Source organism: Anguilla anguilla, chromosome 11 (genome assembly GCF_013347855.1).
Source record: "Anguilla anguilla isolate fAngAng1 chromosome 11, fAngAng1.pri, whole genome shotgun sequence".
In the NCBI taxonomy this organism is placed as follows: Eukaryota; Metazoa; Chordata; class Actinopteri; order Anguilliformes; family Anguillidae; genus Anguilla; species Anguilla anguilla.
This window is the reverse complement of record NC_049211.1, coordinates 8,169,081-8,189,614: the sequence shown is the minus strand read 5'-3', so window position 1 is coordinate 8,189,614 and position 20,534 is coordinate 8,169,081. Positions and strand designations below refer to the sequence as shown.

Genomic DNA, 20,534 nt, shown 5'->3' with positions numbered 1-20,534 from the left:
CTTTGTGTCAAAGATGTCTGTTATCAAAGATGATTGTGGAGTATTGTCTGTACTCTTAAGATACTCCTGTTCCAGTTTAAGCAAACTCGCTTGTTTTTACGCAAAAAAATTATATAAAACTATATTGGTACAACTGTGCTGAAACCGTATGTAAAAGGCCAAAAGTATGTGGACACCCCTTCTAATTAGTGGGTTCGGCCACACCCATTGCTAACAGGTGCATGAAATTAAGCATGCAGCCTTGCAATTTCCTTAGGCAAACGTTGGCAGTAGAATGGGTCGCACCGAAGAGCTCAGTGACTTTCAACATGGCACTGTCATAGGATGCCACCTTTTCAACAAGTCAGTTCGTGAAATTCCTGCACTGCTAGTGCTGCCCCGGTCATGGGTAAGTGCCGTTATTGTGAGGTGGAGCCGTCTTGGAGCAACAAACAGCTTAGCCGCAAAGCGGTACAGAACTGGACCGGCGACTGCTGACGTGCTAAGCACGTAAAAATCCTATGTCCTCGGTTGTAACGCTCACTTTCTAGCCCCAGACTGCCTCTGGAAGCAACATCAGCACAAAAACGGTTTGTTCGGGAGCTTCGTGAAATTAGTTTCCATGGCCGAGCAGCCACACACAAGCCTGAGCCGGAGATCACCATGTGCAATGCCAGGCGTCTGCTGGAGTGGTGCGTGATAAAGCACACCGCCACTGGTCTCTGGAGCAGTGGAGACGCGTTCTCTGGAGCGATGAGTCACGCTTCACTATCTGGCGGTCTGACGGGCAAATCTGGGTTTGGCGATTGCCAGGAGAAACGCTATCTGCCCGTATGCGTGGTGCCGCCTGTAAAGTTTCGTGGAGGAGGAATAATAATCTGGGGCTGTTTTTCATGGCGTGGGCTAGGCCCCTTAGTTCCAATGAAGGAAAACCTTAATGCTACAGAATACAATGACATTCTAGAGAATTGTGTGCTTTCAGCTGTTTGGCAACAGTCTGGGGGAGGCCCATCCCAGTTTCAGAATGACGATACCCCTGTGCACAAAGCAAGGTCCATAAAGAAATGATTTGCCAAGTTTGGTGTGGAAGACTGGCCTGCACAGAGGCCTGACCTCAACCCCGTCCAACACCTTCGGGATGAATTGGAATGCCGACTGCGGGCCAGGCCTTGTGGCCCAACATCAGTGCCCGACCTCACTAATGCTCTTGTGGCTGAATGGAAGCGAATCCCCATATGCATGTTCCAGAATTTACCGGAAAGTCTTCCCAGAAGAGCGGAGGCTGTTATAGCAGCCAAGGGGGGTCCAACTCCATACTAATGCCCATGATTTCAAAATGAGATGTTCAACAAGCACAAATGGGTGTGATGTCTGAGTGTCCACATACTTTTGGCTGTGTAGTGTATATTGCGTACAGGGCATGCTAGATGTGGCCCTTTGGCATGAACATCATCCCTGAGCCCCAGTTGAATTTGAAATATAATGAGTGAAGTGAATAGCAGTAGGAGGTTAAACACATTTGATATTTATAATAACGACAGTAGCCCTGTTGGTGCAATGGGTGAGCCCCTTTTGTTAAATCAAGTGCACGTGAGTCCAAATATCTCTTCACACTAGGGGGTAATTTAGGAGTCCAGTCATTATACATTCAAAAATTATTTTTCTGAAAAGGGATTCGCATTTCCATGACATAACCGCGCATAATCACCACTCCAGTGGCCTGAAAGCATGTTCAGCCCCAGGGGTACCCAACCTGGGGAGTTCAGAGTTACTCAGTACTGACAGCAGTTCATTGCGCAGTTAACTCGCTGCCTATTTTGGGAACGGAAACCAGTCGCACTCTGCACCTCCCTGTGCGCCCGCTGGGTGATTTCGATAATTCCTCCGGGTTTCACTTGCTGTGCGGTGTTATGTGGAGAAAGTGAGGCGTTGGCTGGCTTATCCAGGCTGTGCCAACGCACGTATTTCAAAAACAAAACTCAAATTTACAAGAACTCTGTATTTGTGCTAATGTAATTTTGTGTGCTCTTAAAGGCAATTTACAGAGTACTTAAGGCTATGTTTCTAAAACTGCACTGGCATTCCTGGCGGTTCACCACAGAAGTTAATTTAATTCAGAAAATTGCTATATATACAATCCATTGCAAACTGGAGGAAGTTCCTTGCTTGTATGTATCATTTATAAATGACCCAGGAAGTTTTCCTGTAAGTGCCTGGGGGGTTTAATTTTTAATAGATATTTCTTTGTTTCTTGTGTGAGTAGGCAGCAGCTCTTGTTTTGTCATTGTGTGTTGGGGACTGCCTTGTATTGCTTCAGTATGGAACTTGTGAAATGCTCGTTTTACCGCTTTTGTGGCTGTTGGGGGGGGAAAAACCTTCACGTAAGGCTTAAACAAACTTCCTCGATTGCTCGTCTTCCTCTTCGCAAACATAAGCCGTACTCCTGGTATTACTTTCTAAAGTAGGATCAAGTTATTGCCCGTATTGCAATAAATCACTCTTTCCTTGCTTTGAGCTCCAGGGGTTTGGCTGTGGCGGACGGCAGTCGTTTATAGGAATGTGGCCTGTGTTTCCTGGTAGACCTGCGCCTCCGGTAAAACCGTGGTGATGGAGAACAGCCAGGGGCCGAGTCGTGCCAGGGAGGCTCAGGAATGCCCGGCGGGGGCGTCGCCGTACTGCTGCTCCGCCTGCGATGGGGGGGGACGCGCACGGCCGGGGACACGCCCTCCGCGGCAGGACCAAGGCCCGAAGCATGTCCGCATCCAGCGACTACAGGTACGAGCGTCACCCTCCCCCCGGCCCTGAGTGGAGAGCGTCGGACCGGATTCTCAGTTTGGGCACGCTGTGTTGAACTGTTCACCTTCTCCTGTGCCGTTTTTTTATTTTATTTTATTTATTTATTTATTTTTAATTTTCGGGGGGGGGGGCGTGGTTGAAGGGGACACACACACGCACGGGGAGTGTGTGATGTATTCTAAACATTTCGCATACCGTACCTTCTGCCGGATCGACGACGTTGACGATGAGGCGTGGTCGCAGAGAGGGGGTTTCGGGGGGAAACCCACACAAAGAGCCCGCCCTGAGACGGTGCAGAGTGACGGCTGAGGGCTCCAGCAGTGGGGGCTGCTTCACTCGCTCATGGGGTCCTCCCGGCTGCCCTCGTGCCCCGACGGAAGAGTGAGGTTCGAGGCTTCGCTCCATCGCGCGGAGAGCGGAAGTGTAGATTTCGCCGGCGGGCGGCGCTTCTCCTGCCTCAGGCACGGTTGCTCTGATACGCCAGGATTGCAAAGACAAACCTAAACAAACGCCTGTTTGTTTGGCACTGTGGAATTGGGCATTTCGTTTGCTTGCCAAACTTTATTAGCTTCGATTTGTTTAAACATCCAGGGCGTGATATGACCATTGCATTCTTAAACAGAAAAACATATCTTCAGTTGGGTCGTAAAGAATACATTGTCAATCATTTCCACACTTTAATTTTAGTTTTTTTCTTAGCTACAGCTATATTTCAAAATGTACAAAGATTTTTTTTACCAAGTCATCCTGCTTTAAATATGATAGCTGTATGGAAAAAGAACAATAAGCATATGCATGAAGAATGCATTCCCATTCTCTCATTTGCATTTTAAAATTAGGACTAAATTTTGTCTGTAAAAAGTTATTTACTGTTAATTTATTCCATTGAGATTAATTTTTACCAAGGAAAAGTCTGAAACAAAGTGTTGTTATAGGTTGATTTTTGTATTACAATCCAAAAAAGTATTTACAAAAAAACCCCTTCATGCATTGGCTGCTAATTTTAACTAGCAAATGACAAATAGAAATTTTATGCAAATGTAGCGTGGATGTGAGGTTTTTGTATAATGTGAGCACCTGAGAAACGCCATTCTCTGCGCCTCGATGAAAAAAGCGCACTGATTTTTATAAAGGCCTCTCAGATCTCACAATCAGAACCGGAGAACAAATGAAGCTCCTGCAGCTGGTGCTCCCCGCGTTGGCCGGCCCTCTGAAGCCTCGTCTCATTGAAATCCTGTTTTTGTTTGATACCGTTTATCTGAAGAGCGGTCCGCAGCAGATGGTGGACTATTAAATCTTAGATGGCTAATCGGATTTGCTGACCTGGGTCACATGACTCGGGGGGGCTGAAGACTGGAGCCTCTTGATGCTCTGTGTGTGAGCGCCGGAGCCACTGTTGCCACCCCGCGCCCCGCCCCCCCCCCCGTGCTCGTTTACCCAGGGGTCACCCCTGTTTGTGCCTCGCCTGAGAAGAGCGGCGCCCCGCCGATTTCGCCGCTCCCTGTTAGCGTGTTCGCCGTTCCCCATGCCTTCACGTGCAGCGGCCATTTCCCTTCCGCAGCCCAGAGCTTTTTTTGTTTTTTGTTTTGTTTATGTCTTTCGGAAGCGCGCTGCGATGATGGTGGTGACTCGAGTTGAAATCTCCTCCGTATCAGTCAGCGATAAATCTGCACGCGCTGCTCTGTGGAAACAGCTTCGGTGTTTTGTTTTTTGGTTATCTTCTTCTTTTTTTGTTTTGTTCATAACTTTCTTTGTATTGTCTTTCCTATATGAAATGTGAACTGGAAAATTGCCAGAGCAACTTTTCTGGAATGCCAGCTCCGGCTCTTACTAAATCCGTTTCACACGCCCAACCTTACCCTGCAGTGTTCCGGAATGTTTGTGTATGACCCCCAAACGGTAACTTCTGGTATTCAGATCAGTCCCACAACTCCAACTTGTTACTCTAAGACGTGCAACCAGCTGTGTTGCTTCTTACTACTGCAGAAAATCAGAAGGTGAATGAAGCATGTACACCAAAGAAATAGGCTACACACTGGAATTAGCCTACCTTACTAACTAGCTGCACAGTATACTGTGCTTTTGGATAAGCATTTTACAGCACTCTTTTGAGGAGCGCAGTCTTAGTTTTGGCACATGCAGTCTGGTGAGTCTTTAAGGTGTACGTGCAGGTTGTTTACCTCCCAGCAGCCCCTTCCAGGAGTTGTTTGTTGTTCTCTGTTATGTCCATTCTGATCAAGACGAATATTTTAATTCCTGTTCAGTTGAAAGATTGCTTGGAATTTCATTTTCAGGGTGTCCTTGCTTTTATTTGAAGTTGGCTATAGACAAATACCAATGCGTGTTCCTATCCTTAAGTCAACCTTTTGCGTGACTGTGCAGGCTAAACGTTATCGACCCGTATTATCAGGAACATGAAGTCCGCATGCATGCTGTTTAACAGGATCTGTGTTTTCCCAGATAGTCTCACTTCTGTGTGGTTTTGTAATCAGAAGTGGGAACTAACACTGCTTCTGATTCTGTACACTTCTGTATCGTTCTAATTTGCTGTTATGAGTGTGTACACCAGAGGTGGACGTTCCAGGGGTCAGAAAGTAAAATTCCTGCTATGTATTTCATCCACCCCTGAACTCAGCCAGCTGATTTAACTCTACCTCCTGGCTGAAAAATGGTGCTCATTAGCAAATCCAGGTGACTGGAACAAAATCCCAGGATAAACTTTTACTTTCTGAACCTGAATTGTCCACCTCTGGTGTAAGCCGATCAGCCACAACATTGAAACCACCTGCCTGATATTGTGTGGGTCCCCCTCATGCCGCCAAAACAGGTCTGACCGGTCTGCGGCTGCGCAGCCCCATACGCAGCCAGCTGCGATGCACTGTGTGTTCTGACACCTGTCTATCAGAGCCAGCATTAGCTTTTTCAGCAATTTGTGCTGCAGCAGCTGTTCTGTGGGATCGGGGACCAGACGGGCTAGCCTTCGCCCCCCCACGCGCATCAATTAGCCTTGGGCGCCCGTGACCCTGTCCTTGGTTCACCGGTTGTCCTTCCTTGGACACCCCCACAAGACCTGCCGTTTTGGTGATGCTCTGACCCAGTCGTCTAGCCATCACGATTTGGCCCTGGTCAAAGTCGCTCAGATCCTTACGCTTGCCCATTCTTCCTGCTTCCAACACATCAACTTCAAGAACGAACTGTTCACTTGCTGCCTAATATATCCCACCCCTTGACAGGTGCCGTTGAAACGAGATAATCGATGTTATTCACTTCACCTGTCAGTGGTTTTAATGTTGTGGCTTATCGGTGTATATATATGTTTTTATTTAAAAGCAGTGCATTATTCCTAAACGATTAGCCTGGATGCCACATCTGACTATACATCTACAGTGAGAACTGTAGCCAAAAAGATTCACGTGGAACATTCTGGGCGTAAAAATGCTGGAGTCCAAAGGTCCACTGCTGTCTGGTCTTTACCCGTTACACTGTACATATCAAGTTGAGCTTGACTGCAGAAATCAATGATTAATTAGGAAAGCAGGGATTCTTCACTGACGCAATCACTTAATCTACCACTGTTTCTCAGGAGTCAAATCTCATTGCTGTGTAAACAAGCTCTTTGCACAAAGTGATTTGCCCTGGTGTGATTTCTTATGTAAAAACGTAATGACATTTGATAAGACAAGTGTACAGAAGAAGTGAAGGATATCACGTCTTCAGTTGCCAGCAGGATGTGGTTGGTTTGGTAATCATGCCCCCCCCCCCTTACCCTCACTGCTTGATTTTGTAGGAGGAACCAGTCTCTGCATGGACCGAGCCCTGTGACCACCTTTGGACCAAAAGCCTGTATGCTGCAGAACCCTAAAACTGTCATGTGAGTATGACCACACCACCCCGGGCAGCCTACTGGACACTGGTTTGTGACATCCTGGGAAGAGAACATTTCCTGTATCCATAGAAACAGGCATGGAATTAGGGGAAGAACGGTGAGTAACAGTCAGTAACCTGGGAAGGGTGAAATCTGTTTACTTTGAGGGAGTAGAAGCCTTGTTCATTTCCTTCATCATGACCACTGTAAAAATACTGCACTCCAGATTTCTTCACACTTCCAGTGTGCCACTTTATTTGGGCTACTTTATTGTGTATTATCATTAGTTTATTTAGAGGGCATTTCCCGGTGGGGCCGTGTCTGGGAACCCCCCACCCCCACCCCCCACCCTCGCCACGGCCCCCCTTACAAAATGGGAAGTCTTAAGCGGATCTTTCTGCAGGACTTCCTGCTCGGCCTTTCATTTTCCCCGCACACTGGATGTGTCAATACTGGGGTTGTCTGTGGTGCTGCTGGAAAGTGATGTAAAAGGGCATCATGAGGCTACCATGTAAATGTCAGTACACACACAGACACATGCACACACGCACACACACACACAGACACACTTAGTAGGACAGCATGTAGGCTAATGGTGTTATGTCTATTGTTATTTGAATGGGTTTGTTTCTCTTGACCGCACCAGCGTGAGTTTCTGTAGTTGTCCCCTGACCTCAGTATGACGGCTTGAGTTTCTTAAATCCATGGAGAGACAGAACAGCAGCGTTTGCCTTGGAGTGACTGCTGAACCCTCTCTGGACATTGCTGAGATCATTACTCGTGTAATTACACTGGAGAATCACACAGCTGTTTGCCTGTCACAGTTACGTGCCTAGAATAGCAAACAGCTTAGCAATGATGCATGTGCGAAAAAGAACTGCTTTCAGCAGCATCACATGTAAGGTCCGTGTGTTGTGTGAAGATTTTACAGAAAGCTCACAAAAGGGAAATGACCCCTGCTTTGTCATTGCATGAAGTTAACTTGGTGGCTCGGGTGGCAGCAGTGTATTTGTGTAATTACGCTGCGACTTGTACATTCATTTCCACGAAAAGGGCAGTTGAAGAAAATTGACAGAGTGAATCTTTGCTAACGAGACAGGGAAGTTGACGACTCTGAGTTCTAAGGAACTTCCCTTCCATCAGAGGCAGAAATATGCTCTCATTATCCGTACGTGCCACTGCTTCTTCTTCGGGTCCACAGATGTTTTTTGGAACGGCGTGCCGCAAGCAGGAACAGTGGTCTGCGTAGTTTCTTTGTCCTCATTCACTCGTTGGTTTAGCTCAGATTCGCCAAGTATTTATGCAGTGCGAATCTGAGCTAAACCAATGTGTGAATGAGGACTAAGAAATCGTGTCCATGCTCTGCCGGACGGGCTCCAACGGCACGGTTCTGCGTACACTTTTCTGGGTCACTGTGCGGCTCTGAGACTCTTATGAAAGGGTTCCCGTTTTAAGGGGGAAGCTGGGCCCCGTCATGTAACTGCGTGGTAATGCTGTCTGTTTTAGGCAGAGATAAACCGCACTGGATTAAGTTCTTTAGTGCAAACCCGCTGCACTAGCCCGCTGAAAGAGTGCTTCACAAAGTTAACTCGCAGACTTCTGCTATTTAAACTTCACGTGCATCTTGTAGAAAATTTTGTTTGCAAATACTGGTGGATTTTAGCTGAAGCTAGTCCGGTGGAGTGTGTTCCTTACGGGGTCTGAACTGCTCTGCCTCGTTCTGGATTTGAACCTGAATTCCCTCGGTTCTATTTTAATTCCCCAGTCTCACCTTAAGACACCCTACTCCGCACCCCAGGCCTGACTGTGGAGTGTTCTCGGTTTGGTCGCTGCGATCATGAGCTCTAACGTTACGTAGCTGATGTTTCTTTGGAAAAGGAGGCTTTTGAAAATATTTCCTTGTTTTCCTTGAGAAGGGTTCTTGGGGATGTGATGACTCTCTTCCATTGAAACTGAGGACGCGGCGTGAACTTGTTTGTGGCAGATTTCCACGTGAAAGGCCGCAGCTATCGTGAAAGGCCGTTTGACGGGTTTCCCCCCCCCCCCCCCCCACCGCCGCAGACCCTCTGGCCTCTCGGCATCTGATGAGCAAACGGTGAGGCGGGCGTGGGTGGCGTCGGAGCAGAGCCGCCGCCGCAGTCGACAGCTCAATCTGTAATCTTTTTTGTGTCTCGGTTGAAGAGAGGCTTGGGTGGGGCTACAGGGAGCACAGGTACTCTCCCAAGCGCTGAGGGATGTTGTTATGAAGACAATGGGGTGGGGGGGGGGGGGTGTGTGTGGTTGGGTGGTTGGGCGGTGGGGGTGAACACTGCACCGATGAGTGAGCCACAGGAATGGGGCTTATGTCATCAGGCCTGGCGGAGAACCGGTTTTGCTGTGTTAGTCTGCAATCAGCATGTCGAATCTGTCTGACACTGGTTCACTCGCCCGACACACACTGTTTACACTCATTATTGGCACGCTAATTACCTTGAGTCTACTTTGTTTTCATGACCGGGTGGGGCATGGCTTTGGACGGTCACTGCAGTAAGTCCCAGTTGTCAAAAATAACTAGGTGGACTGGTTCAGAAGACCGAATCCAGTGACATCTTCATCTATCTACATTTGCTCATCTAAATGAGTTGTGTGTATGTGCATTTTATTTAGGTTTTTACAGTTTAATACTACCATTTTTAAAAAGAAACTTCATTTTGCAGTGGTTATTTCACATACATCTGTGAAAAGCTCGCCGGAGCTTTGAAAATCATTGTTGGGTTTACAGATTCCTGGGTAGCTCCTCAAAGTTTTGGGTTTTGTGCAGAAAAAAGGTTGGACATTTACACCTGCATTTCAGTTACACTCTTATGAGCCATAAGAACCCATGTATCATGCATCAAAGCGTCTTTGAGTTCATGAAAAGCGCTATATAAAATAAATGTATTATTTATTATTATCATTTAACAAATTGAATAATTTCTTGTACTTTTGTTGCTTTTAAAAAATATGGTGATTTTTGAGAATGAGCTCTTGTACCCTTTAAGTCCTGTAAATTTGTCTTTGATTTTTCTGAAATAGCCAGGTCACCATTTCAGAACTCTTAATTTTTTTAAATTAAAATGTTTTGAATATGAAAATGATGCAAGTACACAATTAAAATTTGGGCAAAAAAAAAAAAACACAATGGAGAAAAAGACCTTTGTGGAAAATCTGGGAAGAAAGGTTGCTCTGTATTGTGTTTGTGTGATACTGAGCTACGGGAAATCCTTGCTCTGCAACTTCCTCATTGTATAACATCACTGTGCATACCAGCCAATCGCAGCGCGCAGTTCTCCTTTAGTGGGTGGGACTGTGCCGCTTTGTGGGCAGGCCTAGGATGACATCACCCTTTCAGGTTCGACTTAAATGTTGAAGAGGTATGGGTCAGAGAGGCAGAATGAGCTGCGGGGAATTAGGGGCGAGACTCGCTCGGACAGAGCCAGAAAAGCAGCCTTTCCAGGAAACGTGTGTCCACATCTCCTCGCTGCCAAGTCAGATTAGCGAGAAGCTGGAGCCAGTATCCTTCAAATCTGATTTTAGGGCTGTAGCAGTATGAGGTGTTCTTCGACAAGGCTTTTATTTTTGTTAGAATGAGCGTTCTTCCTTTGGGACCGGGAAGCTTGGTCGCTGTAGTTTTGGGGAAAGGGCAGGTGTAGGCAGACTGCTGGTGAACGGGCATCACATGCAGGAAGTCATGAAATTCAACCAGTGTGTCCAACGGCAAGTCCCAGGGGACAGCAACAACAACAGAGTGTGGAAATGGTGAGAACTAGTGCCTTTAAAAAAAATTTTTTTGTGAATTTTGATATTGTGCGGTATAATGCAGTAAAAATTTAATCTAAGAACTGATCGTTTGAAACTGTATCATTTATACGAATGGACCGCAACAACTTTTTGTCAACCAGTTTCCAGAACTGCTGATAAGAGAATTTGAGTTCGCAAAGTTGCATTTTTTTTTTTTGTTGTGTCCTGTACCGTTCGTGCTGTTTTTCTTTTTCCACGTCATGTGGCACTACACATGTGTCCTTACCGTGTGTCGTGCTACAAGAGCACCTGTCTCAGAGGAGGCTTGGCTCTCATGTAGCTGCCAGATTTCTGCCGCTGAAGAATACAAAGGTCATGCCATATTGTACTGTGCGATTAGAGCAGAAGACAGAGACAGACGCTCATTTTCTACAACAACAGAGACAGACGCTCATTTGCACCATAAAATTAGGATCATCTTTTGGATCTGAAAGATGAATATCAATGGAATTTAATTAGATTCATGTTCCTCTGTGTGCTGTGTCTGATTGGTTCATGTTATCCCTCGAGCAGTTTTTAATTGGAAATTGTGTTGGTACATTTGTGCTTTTTGGCATGGAAACAGTTCTACAACATGCAAATTAATCACATCAAGTTTTAACAGTTCCACTCTGCTGTACTACCTCAGAACAACAGTTTGCATCTCTTCTAGCATGTAAAACAGCAGGAACTGTTATGTGTTTTCTAAAATTTCATTTATACAAAGCAGGCGATCGGTCACTATGGAAACTCAGCTGGGTGTAGTGTACAGAAAAGAACTGGGCAGACAGATCAATTAGGGAATTTTTTTTTTCTCCAGTTTGTGGAGGAAGGCTCCCTTTTTTGCATTTCACTGACCCAGTATTTTCAAGCCTCCTGCTTCACTTCGCGGGCCATTTATAGAAAGCGTGAGTCCCCTGGAGATGATGACGTGTGCTGCCTTTGTCACAGATCATGCCGCTCTTGTACAATCAAGCCACAGAGTTGCGGTCTGCGACCGAGCCTTTCGCAAAGCGACTTCCCGCTTCTGCGCGCAGGCAGCCGCGCGGGCTCGTTTTACGTAAGGCACTTTACCGCTTTCGGCTTGCCGCTCAAGCCGGGTATTAGCGGCGCTGAAATGTGGAGCGGCAGACCGAGGCGCTAAGCTCGTCCAGCGTGGATTACTGGAGTGCATCAGCTTGCTCCCTTGGACAAACACGACGGGGAAAGTGCAAATATGGAACACGTCGGCCGTTCCCCCTGATTTATTTTTTTCTGGAATCTTCCGCCGGGGACGTGGACTCTTCCCCGGGTGCACGCGGGCGCAGCCGTGCCTCACGTGGCGCCCGTGCTGCCGGTTTGCGTAACCGGCGGGTTTATGTCCCCTCCGGCCCGCGCTAGCCGCCTGCAGCGCGCTCAGCCCAGCTTTTAATTGGATGTGCGATTAGCAGCGCGGGCTCTGCAGCAGGACTGTGTCAGCAGCCAGGCACTGTGGATTACTCAACCAGCTACTGAACACACACACACAAACGCACGCGCACGCACACACACACACGTACACACACATACACACTCACACACACACACAAACATACACAAACTCATGCGCACACATACACACACACACACACAAACGCATGCGCGCACACGCACACACACACACACAAACATACACAAACTCATGCGCGCACACGCACACACACACACACGTACACACACATACACACACACACTCACACACATACACACACACACACACACAAACGCTCGCGCACACACACACACACACACACACACACAAACGCTCGCGCACTACACATACACACACAAATGCTTGCGCGCGCACACATACACACACAGACAAACTCGCACGCACACACACACACACAAATGCACACCCAAAACGAGGCCAGGTTTTGAAATCCTGTGCGCTGAGGGTCTTTTGTTTGGAGCGTCTGCAATGCCTGCTTTCACAGCCAGAGATGTCTTCTGTGTGTAAAAACCACCCAGGGGGGTTATTAGCCATTTTCCTTCCCAGGTGTCATTAACTCTAAACTTGGTCAGCCGTTGATGATCAGCAGTCCTGTCCCGGGTTTGTGCTCCTGTGTTTAGGCTGTCCCTGTCCCTGTGCTCCGTTTCAGGCACATTCAGGATCCAGCCAGCCAGAGATTAACGTGGAACAAACCCCCCAAAAGTGTCCTTGTCATTAAGAAGATCAGAGATGCCAGTTTACTACAGCCTTTCAAAGAGCTGTGCAGATTCCTCACTGAGGTAAGGCTAGCGTTTCCTAAAGATGCTGGACACTCCCTCTCCTTTAGTTGAGCTAGTTCATCCTTCCTGCGTTGTTATCCTTTTTGGCTCACACAATTAGTGTTTTTATTTGATTATTATTTTAGTTGAAGTGGTGGCATGTTGGCCTTAAAATCGGTTGTCCTTTTGTGAGTGCACTCGGAAGGAATTGTAGTCGACCTCAGGTTTGTCCTTCCCAGGTGAAAGGCATGATTGTCTACGTGGAGCAGAAAGTTCTGGAAGATCCAGCCATCGTGGCCGACGAGAGCTTTGTGGCGGTGAAAAAGACGTTCTGCACTTTCGAAGAAGGTAATGCGTGCTATAGTATAAATATAGGTCTGCAGGTTTTCTTGCCTCACCTGCCAACACCCAGCAATACTTTTCCCAAGCCTGCCTGCTTGCATATAGACCCATATAGGCAAATGAAACTAGAGATGTGTGCGTAGACTGTTGATGGATGTGCAGTGAATCGGGAAATGAAACTAGATATGTGTGTGCGTAGACTGTTGATGGATGTGCAGTTAATTGACAGGTGCGTTGGCATGGTTCTGTGTTCTGTGACACGTTTGCTTTGTTAACCGGCAACTATACCTATGTACCCTACAGTGCATTCACATCATATTGGTAATTTCTGGGAGAAACATTTGGGCCTTCATACATCATGCCTGCGTATTAAAGGCACATTCAAACGTGTCCACCTGCAGCTTTAAAAACACCGCCGCCTGCCCGCCCAGTGCAGCCCTTTACACTGCAGCGCTGTGGTCGCCAAGTCCGCCAAACTCGGGCGTTACTGACCCTCTGCGCGTTCCTCCCTCAGATTTCGACGATATTTCTGACCAGGTGGACTTCATCATCTGCCTGGGAGGAGACGGAACTCTGCTGTACGCCTCGTCCCTCTTCCAGGTAACCGCCGCTCCTCTTCCTCACTCGAGCCGCCGTGAGCGGATGATGAAGGGGATTGTGGTGGGCTGAGGAGGAAAGGGCGTTTATGAGGCGCGTGTTAAAGCTGAGACAGGGCCATTCTGACCCTGGTCCTCTCTCTCTCCCCCCCCGTCCCAGGAGAGCGTCCCCCCCGTCATGGCCTTCCACCTGGGCTCCCTGGGGTTCCTCACGCCCTTCAAGTTCGACACCTACCAGTCTCAGGTCACGCAGGTTATCGAAGGTGAGTGCGGGGGGGTGGGGGGGGCGACCTGGCTCTGCTCGGAGCACACGATCGCACGCGCTCGTACACACACACACACACACACCCCGTCCTCTCCGGAGAGCGGCGGTTGCTCTGCCCTGCCCTGCTCTGCTCGGCTGACGGGCGGGTCTCACCCACACAGGTAACGCGGCCATCGTGCTGCGGAGCCGTCTGAAGGTGAGGGTGGTGAAGGAGTGCCGGGAGAGGAAGAGCGGCGTGGACGAGCAGGGCGTCATCCTCACCAACGGGGAGGCGGACACCGGCCGCACGACTATGCAATACCAGGTGAGCTACCGGCCAATCGGAACGCGCCTGCTGCGGCGATGATGTCACCGTGGTCAGGTTTCCAGCTGCCCGAGGGTGCTGGGTAACGGTGAGGCAGCAGTTTTCTGAAACCGCACGCGGTGAGAATGTTTATCATCGCCAGGCGGCCGTCACTCTGTGACACGGCGCTGCTGACGCGGCAGTACCGCTGAGCGGCGGGGGTCTGAGCGTGGCCTGGCTCGCCCGCCCTGCCCCTGGGTTGTCGTGAGTTTGGTCTCGTTTCCAGAGAAGTGTGCTTTGTGTGCGGAGACGTGCGGAGACGTGCGGTTTATCAGGCTGCGTGAGCGTGTCGCGTGCAGGGTTAGGTATCGCGGTAATGCTGACAGACGTGATTTTCATCTGCGCGCCTGCATGAGGCTCGGCCGGATGCTTGTGTGTGCGTGTGTGTGTGTGCGTGTGTGTGTGTGTGTGTGTGTGTGTGTGTGTGTGTGTGTGTGTGTGTGTGTGTGTGTGTGTGTGTGTGTGTGTGTGTGTGTGTGCGTGCGTGCGTGCGCGCGCGCGCGTGTGTGCGTGCGCGTGCGCGTGCGCGCGCGTGCGTGCGTGTGCGCGTGTGCGCGTGTGCGTGTGTGTGCGTGTGTGTGTGTGTGCTTGTGTGTGTGTGCGTGCGTGCGCGCGTGTGTGTTGCTCATGGTTATGGTTGCCTGTAACACACAGACCCAGCGGTTGGTGGATTAGTACTCAAAATGAGAAGGAGCATACTGGATTCATTTAGGTAGTGTTTTATGACTGATTTTGATGCTTGCAACTAGTGTTTTTCACTACTACTGTTTTTTCCCGATGTTTTCAGCCATCATAAATCTTAACATAAAACGCCCAGATAATTTAAAAAATATATATTTGTATGTCACTGTCAAGAAAATCTAAAACACCTATGACTGCAAATAAGTTTGGTTTTTTTTTTTTTGGGCCTGGGACAATAGATTTTTGCATGCAATATGTGTTAGTTCATTTAGGTTCGCTCTCTGTCTCTTGTTTGAAAGCGTAATGGAGAGATGTTAAAGTGAAAGCGGTGTATGAGCTGTGTGCGGCTGCCTGGACTGACTGGGTGTCTCCTCCCTGGCCGCTCAGGTACTGAACGAGGTGGTGGTGGATCGGGGACCCTCGTCATACCTCTCTAACGTTGACCTCTTTCTGGACGGCCACCTGATTACCACAGTGCAGGGAGACGGTGAGTGTCCTTCCAGAGCAAGTTCTCCGCCATCTTACATGACTGTCCCATCCCCTACACCCCAGGCAGCTACAGCGTGCACTTTCTAAAACAAAATGGATGGGATTACATCAGCACTCCACGGTCGGAGTACATATATCAGCTTTTTCTGCACATCAGTTTATCACCAGCATAGCTCTGATCCTACATGTTCTGAGGTTGCTTATCACCAGCATAACACTGATCCTGCATGTTCTGAGGTTGCTTATCACCAGCATAATACTGATCCTGCATGTTCTGAGGTTGCTTATCACCAGCATAATACTGATCCTGCATGTTCTGAGGTTGCTTATCATCAGCATAATACTGATCCTGCATGTTCTGAGGCTGCTTATCACCAGCCTAGCACTGATCCTGCATTATACGTGCAAAATTAGTTTCAATAGCGCTCCACCCAGAAACTTGTATCAAAGCGTCGGTCATTCAGTTGCTGAATAGTGTGCTGGAGGAGAGAGCAGCCATTTCACACCTGCACACCTGGGTATCAGCGCGTGTTACCTATTGTCTGGCAGGGGGGTTTTGTCAAGAAAATGGCACAAAATGCCTATACTTTAATAAGTCGATTTTTTATTTTTTTTTATTCTACCAACACATTATTTTAACCCCAACTATTTAAGAAAAGTCGTGGAACGAGGAGAGTATTGAATTTGCGGTGTTTAAGTAATTTGCATTTTAAAGTCCAAACGTTTGATGCTGCTATGGTCGTTCTTGTGTTCCAGTTTACAGACTACAGGAAGGAAATGGTTCATTTTAAAATGTTTTAAAAAAATTGTATTTTTGTAAGAATACGTTGTTGACAGATGATACACATATTGTAGGCTCTTAGTTTAAACTTTGTGGTTTTGCTGCAGTTCCTTAATTACTAAGCTTTAGGTGTAAGTTAAAAAAAACAAAAAACATCTAATTAAGCAGCATATAGACAGGCACCAGGCTTTTTGTGGTGTGTAATAGACGAAATGTTGTTTAACCTCTTTTCGGGATTCTTTTTGGCAGAGTGTCATTTCAAAGTGTGTTTTTAACTGCTGCAATGGAAGAGTGAGATTTATTGTTTCTTCGTGCTTTGCGCTTGTTCCCTGTGAAATTATACACTGTCACGTATAGAACCCATCCATTAAATCCTGTACAATGTAGAGCTATAAAAACAAACATGCATGCAGTATGTTATGATTTTGGCCTCTGCTATTTCTGTATCCTCCATTCATCCATATAAGAACTTTTTCCATGAAAAAATATACATACAATGCAAAACAATTTATACAAATTCATTTAAAATAAAACTGTAGGCCCCTTTACCTTTTCACATTGACAATTTTGGGCCATTGAATTTATGAAAGTATTGGATTACTGTATCTGTTTGTGTTGCTCAGTTCACTTATGAAACATAATGCAATTTGAATTTGGTTGAACTGCAGTGAGTGGAAGTTCAGTTCATCACACCCTATTGATGCATTCCTAAGGAAGCAGGAATTTCTAGCGAAGACTTAGTCAGATAAGGACTGCACTTGCTTGCCGCTGTTTATTATTTATTTTAGTGGTTATTCCTCCTTTCTGTCTTTTGCGTAAAGAGGAGTTAAAGGAGCAGGGGTGGAGACAGGGTCTCTCTCCCACACACGGTTAACCCCTGTGCTCACCCACCTGCTGTCTGTCTGCTGGCAGTGCAAGGCCAGGGCAGCAGATAAGTCCTTATTTAGTCTCACCCCCCCCCTCCCTCCCCAACCCCCTCGCTCTCCCCGCCCTCCCCCCCCTCCGCCAGTCATCCAAGGCCGCTGGTTTTGGATGTCCAGGTCACGTGACCCTCGTTTCTGTCCCGCTCGCAGGTGTGATCGTCTCCACGCCGACGGGCAGCACGGCGTACGCGGTGGCGGCGGGGGCGTCCATGATCCACCCCAACGTGCCGGCCATCATGATCACGCCCATCTGCCCCCACTCCCTGTCCTTCCGCCCCATCGTGGTCCCCGCGGGGGTGGAGCTCAAGGTACAGCGCGCCACGCATACGGGTCACTTCCTGCCAGATGCACGGGGCAACCACAAAAAAAGGGGCATTCCTACTCGCGTTTCACTGGAACAGTTCACCAGCATGTTTTGCAACTGTTTTGCAACTGTTATTTTTAAAAATTTCTTCTTTGATCTGTGACCTTTAAAATGACAGGCCAAGGTCAGAAAGGGACCTTTGGCAGGAGAAGTCCCAGCTGAAAGGAGAAGTAAAATTTAAAACGCATTCACACATTTTGTAATTCAAATGATTGGATCTGAAATCTACTGGGTGAATTTCTCTGGCAACTTCTGCCAGGGTCAGAGCCCTAGTGGAGTTGGCATAAATTGACTGATACAGTCTAGTTTGAAATTGACTGTACGTGCAAACTCCTCCCCTTCCTGTATAATTTGTTTCAGCGTGTGGCCATGTCCGGGGAAATGTATACGACTTACAGTTGAGCATCTGTCCATTCCTCAGATCATGCTCTCCTGTGGTGCCAGAAACACCGCCTGGGTTTCCTTTGATGGGAGAAAACGACAGGAAGTCTGCCATGGGGACAGGTGAGGTGCATCATGGGAGTTCACCCCCCCCAGTAATAAGAAATGTGCTTCATTTTGTCGGACCAAAGTTACACACACACGCTGCACAAGCCTGTCAATTTCAGCAGTCAGACCAGCCGTCCCGGTCTAGAATTGCCCACGCCTGCTTTTAATAGTACTGATAATTCACATTCCAAACCGTCGCCTGACTTGAAATTTTTCGTCTCCCGCCCTCCAGCATCACCATCACTACCTCCTGCTTCCCCGTCCCCTCCATCTGTTTCCGGGACCCCGTCAACGACTGGTTCGAGAGCCTGGCTCAATGTTTACACTGGAACGTCAGGAAAAAGCAGCACTACCTTGGGTCGGAGGAGGAAGAGGAGTACTGAGCAGCGCTGCGGAGGCCGTCTCGGCGACTCGGCGAAGACTTCGAGGATCAGCTGTGGACTCGCGGGGGGACGGGGAGTTCCGTTCAGACCGCGGTGCGTTCAGGGATCTGCTGCAGTACGTGTTCTAGTAAAATTACCAGTGACATCTCTAATGAAGATGTGGCTCCTTAATGTCCACTTTCTGAAGCGGAGTGTCTCAGTGAAGCATCTTTTTATGAAATATTTATAACTCTTTACAGGAGGTCATTTTAGAGGTAGCATTGAACTTCAGCTGTCTTTCCTGCAATTAAAAATGTAGCTAGTGCCTTAAGTCACTAAATTATGTGAGCATAATCATTTTAACATTTGTATTTCTTTCTTTTTTTTTTTTTTTTTACATTTCTTTTGAACTTATGTTCCATTGTGATCTGCTCACATTCAACTCTAGATCTGTGACCTAGAGCAACCTTCAGTTGTTTAATAAATGAATGGCCATTTATAGATTTTGGGACGACTTGTCCTGAAAAGAAGTTTTAAACCATTTTTGTTCAACCTGTTCTTGAATAACGATTACATGTTAAGATTTAATTTAGTGTCATTCATGGCAAAGATAAAACAGAGCAGTTCATTAGTTTAAGAAAAGAATAAACTACTCTTCCTGTCTCAGTGGAACCAGTGTAGTGCTTTTTAGCATTTTACAAAAGACCACAGGTGCACCAAAGCTAACATTGGCTATCGTTGCTTATATTTCACTTAAAATGTTTAAATAGTACCTTGAATATTTATCTTGGGTAAAGCTCAGTGTCAGAGATGATTGGTTTTCCGGTTCTTTTCCAGTCTGTAATTGCAATACCGGCTCCAACAGTGAGTGTAGACAGGTGCTGCAAGAAGATGCATCCGTCAGCAAACTCCGCATTCTGTTCTGTGCTGAACCTCTCAGAGTTGTCTGTTATCGCTGAAGTGGCCTTCTTCATCTGTAGTAAGAGTTCTCTGTAATGAACTACGTATCGAGGATCTTTGCGTGACAAAAAGGCTGTTGAGCTACCTGAAAGCAGTGTTCCAAAATCCTGTCTTAGCAGAATTTTTATATTGCATATCATAGTGCGTTTTATTTTAGAGCTAACCACAATGTTGTGCGCTGTATATTTAAATGAGACGTATTGTGGAATATGGCAACGGTCAGGACTAATTAATTAGATGTTCCCAAGGGGGGGTTAAGCCATTTTTAAGTTAAACTAAGAGTACATCTTTCCTACCGTTTAAACTGTCTCAGATGGATGAGTTGGGTCCAAATCCAGTTTACACCAGCGTCACTCACTCCACAAGAAGATTAGTGAATATAAAACACAGTCATTCCTTCATATTTCCACTCTGGATGTCTGAATGTAATGCATTACTGCTGTTTTTGCCTTTTTTTTCTTTTCCTTTTTTTTGGGCCACCCTTGGTAAAATGGTGTTGTTTTTTTGTATTCTGAATTGTACACAGGCGCTCTCTTAATGACGCACGTGTAACGCAGGGGTTACATTCCTGCCCCGTCAGGCTACCCTGAAGGCTGTTTTACACGTTTGCACGCAGCACGCCCGAGGGTGAAGCGAACCGAACGATCGTGAGAGCGGCGCGCCGCTTTTGGCTTCGACTCGGCCGCTCGCATTCCCCGACATTCCTGAAACGATCACACGCATTTCTGTTATGAGGTGGGAGGAGCCGACACGTTATCATCGTGGAAGATCCATCCAAGGTCTTTCTTCCTCCAGAGACTTTTGGGTGGCGTTTGTCTGTTTGTTTGTTTACAGGATTCGTTTCGCATTTAAAGGCACTTTACATTATCTGTTATCACCTTGTCTGTGTGGGACTCTTCAAAATGAGTTTGTCGTTAGCTCGTTAAAAACAATCCGTGTCAACATTGTTAGGCACTTTTTTTTTTTTTTTTTTTAATTAAAAAAAATCCTGTATGGAATTAACTTAGTCAGTCTCTCATTCTAAGAATGCCACACAGCTTCATATTAATTTTCTGCTGTTTTATATCTTCTCCTTTAACTTAGTATTTTCTAATTGTCAGTTCTACGGAAACTTTGTAAATATTGGTATTGAAATCAGATTTGGCTATTTTCTCAGCGTTTTAATAAACAGAGATAAATGTGTCCCCGATGGTGTGAGGTCTCCTTTCTCAAAGCAAACTGGTTGTGCAGAAACCTGAACTGTCATCAGTTTAACAACCCCCCCACCCCCAA

General features: G+C 47.1%; 1 protein-coding gene across 1 annotated transcript; it reads left to right on the top strand.

Annotated features, from left to right (window-relative positions):
- The first annotated feature begins 204 nt into the window (after window positions 1-204).
- nadka (NAD kinase a) lies at window positions 205-20,445 on the top strand. The gene is given in 13 exon segments (XM_035381522.1): window positions 205-388; window positions 2,560-2,673; window positions 2,675-2,754; window positions 6,563-6,646; window positions 12,559-12,688; window positions 12,907-13,015; window positions 13,524-13,609; window positions 13,766-13,868; window positions 14,032-14,174; window positions 15,282-15,381; window positions 17,238-17,395; window positions 17,873-17,955; window positions 18,173-20,445. Coding segments are annotated over 13 exon segments (1,455 nt in total). The 5' UTR covers window positions 205-274; the 3' UTR covers window positions 18,324-20,445.
- The last annotated feature ends 89 nt before the right edge of the window (window positions 20,446-20,534 follow it).